Source organism: Hordeum vulgare, chromosome 1H (genome assembly GCF_904849725.1).
Source record: "Hordeum vulgare subsp. vulgare chromosome 1H, MorexV3_pseudomolecules_assembly, whole genome shotgun sequence".
NCBI lineage: Eukaryota > Viridiplantae > Streptophyta > Magnoliopsida > Poales > Poaceae > Hordeum > Hordeum vulgare.
In genome coordinates, this window is record NC_058518.1 from 429439501 (window position 1) to 429445597 (window position 6097).

Here is a 6097-nt window from a genome sequence, read left to right on the forward strand (position 1 = left end):
GTCAGAATATTTAAGGTCGTGCCAAGCGGGCCTGTCTCAGCTAAGTGACGAGTTCTCTCAAAAACTTATTTTGAGAAAACAAAAGTTCTCTGAGAGAGTGTTTGGGCCACTGTTGTCTGCGCAGTGGAAACCAATAGGCCCAGTTTAACTGTGTGGTTGGGCCATTGTAGCTACTGCACGAGCCCAACTAACCAGCCTATTTATACCGACACCCCCACATCCTCCCTCCGCATCCACACCGATCTAGGGTTTCCTGCTAGGGTTTTGGTCCTTCGTTTTCGGCGGCGCAAGATGGGGGCGAGGGTCAAGGGAACCGTGAAGTGGTTCAACGTCACCAAGGGGTTCGGCTTCATCTCCCCGGAGGACGGCAGCGAGGACCTCTTCGTCCACCAGTCCGCCATCAAGTCCGACGGCTACCGCAGCCTCAACGAGAACGACGTCGTCGAGTTCGATGTCATCACCGGCGACGACGGGCGCACCAAGGCCTCCGACGTCACCGCACCAGGAGGAGGCGCTCTCTCCGGCGGCTCCCGCCCTAGCGATGGCGGTGGTGGCCGCGGCGGCTACGGAGGCGGCGGCGGCGGCTACGGCGGTGGCGGTGGCGGCTACGGCGGAGGTGGCGGCGGCTACGGAGGCGGTGGCGGCGGCTACGGTGGAGGTGGTTATGGAGGCGGCGGTGGCGGCGGCCGTGGGTGCTACAAGTGCGGCGAGGAGGGCCACATCTCCAGGGACTGCCCCCAGGGCGGCGGCGGTGGCTACGGAGGAGGTGGCGGCGGCGGCCGCGAGTGCTACAAGTGCGGCGAGGAGGGCCACATCTCCAGGGACTGCCCCCAGGGCGGCGGCGGTGGCGGCGGCTACGGTGGGGGCGGCTACGGCGGCGGTGGCGGCCGTGGTGGTGGCGGCGGCGGCGGCGGTGGCGGCTGCTTCTCCTGCGGCGAGTCTGGCCACTTCTCCCGCGAGTGCCCCAACAAGGCCCACTAAGCGGCGCAGCCCGTCAGATCTGAGTGCCCCCTTCCCCTTCGCTCCTTTTCCTATCTCCTGATCCTGCATCAAGTCATACCTATACCCATCAGTACTAGTATTAGTCGCCGTAGCGTTTCCCCGTGCTGCTCCATGCGAGCTTGGATCCAGAAGAATTGCTGGTGGTTTGTCCGTTAAAGATCCAAGTTATTTTGTTGTGTCTCTGTGATGAGGACACAGATCTATCTCTTATGTATTGGATGAACTAAGTTATCGAAGTCAAGTTTGGTGTCTAAGATTGATCTCTGATCTCGCGTTACTATTGTTTTATCTTATATATCTTCCTGCTTGCAAGGTTTAGTTTGGATATTTTGTTCAGGTTAGTCGTGGGCTATTTTTGGGATTCTTGTTCTCCCATTTCTGTGGTTTCAGTGGTGGTTTTGATAGGGCAATTACATGATTGATCCGTAATGTTGAAACTACTCGCACAGGTTGATGTTTCCAAATCTTAGCAGTATACTTTGTGCATCTGTCGTCGACCTGAACTGCTTGTCTGACTGCTGTTTGTTGCTTCATCAAACGCCACTTGCTTTAATCCTGGCTTGCAAAATGTGCCTAGCTTAATCTTTTTTGCATCTGTTTCATTACGCCTGCATTCCATGATTAGCGTAATGCGAATTCCATCATTCCATCATAGCCTAGTGGCACGTTAGCTTGCTGATGAATGGGCTGTAACTGTGTTGCGTTAGACTTTGGATGCCAAGAATCACAGCCTAAATTTTGGATCTCCTTCCAGCATATGTCAGTAAACACATGAACTACCATTGAATAAATCTTTGGTAGCTTAGGAAGACTTGCTATCTGCAGCTTTTTAGCATTTTTCAAGCCCCTCCCACCTGAAACCAAGATTCTATGTAGTACACCCTTTCGACCTTTGCCGGCAGGTATCCGGCCACTCCAGTCGTACTTGCTAGTCTTTTTTGTCATTAAAATGGCGGTCTGTGGTGTAATCTGATCGGGGACGAGGCTTGGTCTGTGGTGTAATCTGATCGTCAAGCCCTGTTCGTGGCCGCCATAGGTGTTGCAGTCCAGTCCTCGTCCTCTTCGATGACGGCAAACAACTTTGGTCTGCCGGTAACATCCCAAGCCGATGAGCTCACTGTAAGTCTTTGTTTGATAGAAGTGGATTGGGGAGGTTTGGAAAGGAGGGGATTTGGTGAATCACTTCCTTTCACCCAATCCTTTCAAATCCTCGATTTGCTTCCACCCCTTTGTGGAGGAGGGTTTTGAAACACATGGAAGGGATTCGGCTAAGCAAACCTGTCTTACCAAATGGGCGTCCGAGGTTCTGTGGGGTTTCTGGTCTTCGTGGAGATTTTCCTCTCGAAACCTCATGAATCCCCTCGTGTCAAAAGAGCTTGATTTAGTCCCCTCTATGGCTCTATCCAGTTTCCTCCTGCCTTCGCTTCGTTTGTGGATGGTGGAGTGGCCGACAGAATAAGGGCGATGCTGTAGGAATGGAGGTTGCCATATCCGTTTCTTTCATGCTCACTTTGTTTCCGTTGAGCTCCAACAAATTCCTTGTATAATTTGGTCATCTTTATCCCGTTTCTCCGATGTTGTTGGTCTATGTTTTCTCTCCAATCTACACGTTGTGGTTTCTGCTGGTTAGTATGAACTGAAGACTGCCTCGAACTCCTTCCTACACACTAGAGACAACGATTTACAGAGGTTCGCCCCTTCCCGAAGAGGTAAAACCCTACTATTGCTATGTGTCTGCATTGCACTGTGTGTTGGCCAGAGATCCGGACGGAGGTAACTCGGCGGTAGACTTGAGAGATCAAAGTGAGGAACCATAGCCCTTTGGACCTCAATGGTTGGGATAAAATTAATCTAGGATTTGGTCGCCCTGTGAAATTGGCTTATTATGTACTTCCGTTCCTAAATATATATTTTTTAGAGGTTTCACTAAAAATATACATACGGATGTATATAGACATATTTTAGAGTATACATTCATTTATTTTATTTCGTATGTAGTTCACTAGTGAAATCTTTAAAAAAACTTATATTTAGAAATGGAGGAAGTATTGTACTGGCTAAATTCTGGTTACATGACTCATGTGGGTTACAAGTCAATTTATTGCACTAGGCTATACCAACCCGTGGCTTGCTGGGCGAGTAATGGTTGGGTGCCTTGTCCGTTGAGCTTAGGCTGCCCGTAATAGTAGTACTACCTCCGTTCAAGTGTATAGGAAGTATTATAGGTAGTATCATGCATGTTAACTAGGTAATTTTGATGAGGTGACATAGAATTAAATTAAGAAAGAGAGAGTTGATTATCATATCATGATACCGTATCATATTAAATGATGTGCTACTATGTGCCTTGCATGACAATAAATGAACTACCTCATGATACTAACATATGATACTATGCATTATAAATGTGGTATCATACACTAGTATCATATGTATGATACTTCCTTCGTCACGGTTTAAAAGACGTGCATGCAAATTCTCTAGGACCTACTCCCTCCGTTCCTAAATATAAGTCTTTCTAGAGGTTTAACTAATGGACTACATACGGATGTATATAGACATACTTTTGAGTATAGATTCATTCAGTTTGCTTCGTATATAGACACCTAGCGAAATATCTTAAAAGACTTATATTTAGGTACGGAGGGAGTAGGTGGTTATTGATTGGTTGTGAAATGAGTTAAAAAATAGCATTCACACTATGCATGCATATAGAAGTAGTACAATGGAGTACTAATTAGCTGTTAGGAGTAAATGCAACGTGCCTTAATCTTTGTCTATTTTAAAAACGCACGCAAATCTAACTGTGCCTTCTAAACCATGACGCAAGTCTAACTCTTGAATGATGTAACTATGATTTGATTGAGAGGCAGCAAGTTTCTTACGCACTCTTCTCCTTGTCAGGGTACCTTTGGGGACCGGCAAGGTTTTTAATGAAACGGTTTGCTGACCTAATATATGTGGTGTAAAATTCAAAAAAAAAGTATATGATACTACCCATTACAAACAACCTTATGGAAGCGTCTCGTCTAAAAGGTTAAGTCCTTCGTTACCTGAATGCTATACGCTCTTGGGTCCTTCAATACCTGAATGCTATACGCTCTTAGGGGTTCTCGTCAGAATGCACCGTTTTGGAGCTTGCGGGAGCCTCATTGAACACCTGCAGGAAAAAAAAGACAAGGAGTCGAATGGTATTCTCTTGGATGGGGGCAAATTGTTGTACTATTAGGTTTGCCAGATAAGATTGGTATCATAAAGCTTCATAAAATAATTCAATGGAGTGCGCCCTGTGAAGAAAACAAGAAGTTTGACCGTGTATATTTGAATTTTCCTCCCCCCCCCCCCCCCCCCCCGCTGCCTGTTTTCTGTTTGAAATATTTTTTGAAACATTTCGAGGTGGTAAATAAGATTCAAATATGTGTGCGTGACTTTTTGATTACCAACAATATTTCAAAAAATTTCTGGGCGGTCGTAAGGAAGACTTTGGACCTGCGAGTAGCTTGGCTGGCACTGGTAAACGAATAGTCAAACGCATCCGTTGAAGTCTGTCCACCCCAACCCACCGTCACTGTAAGCGAGGAGACGGGACGTAACGGGAGAGGGTGTTGGTTGTTCCCGAGGCTTGTCTGGCACTGGCAGCCGCAGCTTGGCTTGCGTGAGAACTGAGATGGGACGATAGGCGAGGACGTGGGGATTTCGAAATTCAAAACTCGCACTATCCTCTCGACTCTAACGCCCGTCCATCAAATCTTCTGTAAACATATGGATCATGTTGTTTGAACACTGTGTGACCTTCAACATCATCCATCAAACATCAACAGACTGGTTCTTGTGTCCGAATACCTTGCAGACGTCCTCACAACCGCCACGCAGGAGTCCAAAACATCCCTTCCATGCAAAAGCAAGCCGGAGCCCCCACATTTGGACATTTTCATGTGAAAGTCCGTCCTTTCCCACCGCCTCCGTTCTAACCGCAGCCACCACCCATCCAAGTTCCCGCCCGTTTCGTAGTCCATCGTCGCGGTGGACTCGGAGGAGGTGGTGACGGAGATGTCCATAGCCCGTCGAGTCCAGAAGTGGAGAGCCCATGGTAGTTGCCTCCCGCAAGGCCAATATGGTGACATCCGACACATTTTGGTTGTGATTGTTAGGTTTCGTAGAAGCGTCTCAACTTTCATTCATGGAAGCCCGCATTGATTTATATTGATAAGGCGAGGCCGGCTCTCGCAGGAGGCATACATCATTCAGTTGTAACAACCAGAGAGATACATGTAGATAAGAGGATACAAATAGAGAGATAATAAGATCCTCCTAACTACGTATGCGTGATGGCCAAGGCTTGTAACGTGATGTTTAATACTCCCTGATTCATCAAGTTGAGATTATGATAAAATTGTTTAAAACTTCTCATTGATAATGCCTTTGTGAAGCCATCTGCAATTTGATCTTTGGAGGGAATAAATCTGACATCCAACTGTTTACTTGCAACACGTTCTCGCACAAAGTGGAAATCAATTTCAATGTGTTTGGTCCTCGCATGAAAAACCAGGTTAGTAGGCAAATAAGTGGCTCCAAAATTATCACACCACAAACAAGGAGGTCGAGCTTGTGACACTGCAAGTTCTTTAAGCATGGACTAAACCCAAATGACTTGTGGTGTAGTAGTTGCCAATGCCCTGTATTCTGCTTCTTGGCTCGACCTGCAAACAATGACTTGCTTCTTTGCACTCGAGGAGATAAGATTAGGTTCATAGAAAATAGCAAATCCACTTGTTGATCTTGTGTCATCTAAACAACTAGCCGAGTCTCCATGTGAGAATGCACTAACAAGTGTGGAAGATGACTTAGTGAATGTGAGACCAGTAGTCAATGTGTTCTTTATGTACCTCAAAATTCGTTTTGCTGCTGTCCAATGGCTGTAGTAGGTGCATGAAGAAATTGACATACTTTGTTAACTGCACAAGAAATGCCAGGCTTGGTTAAGGTCAAGTACTACAGACCACCCACTAAGCTTGTGTACCCACTAACATCTTCTTGACCAAGAGGCTCTCCTTCTGTTAGAGATACAGAGGTTCTGAACTAGACAGTGGAGTTG

At 46.8% G+C, this 6097-nt stretch overlaps 1 protein-coding gene across 1 annotated transcript; it reads left to right on the top strand.

Annotated features, from left to right (window-relative positions):
- Positions 1 to 217: 217 nt before the first annotated feature.
- Positions 218 to 1256, top strand: LOC123442792 (glycine-rich protein 2-like). The gene has a single exon (XM_045118936.1). The coding sequence runs from the start codon at positions 292 to 294 to the stop codon at positions 979 to 981; it is 690 nt and encodes a 229-aa protein (XP_044974871.1). The 5' UTR covers positions 218 to 291; the 3' UTR covers positions 982 to 1256.
- The last annotated feature ends 4841 nt before the right edge of the window (positions 1257 to 6097 follow it).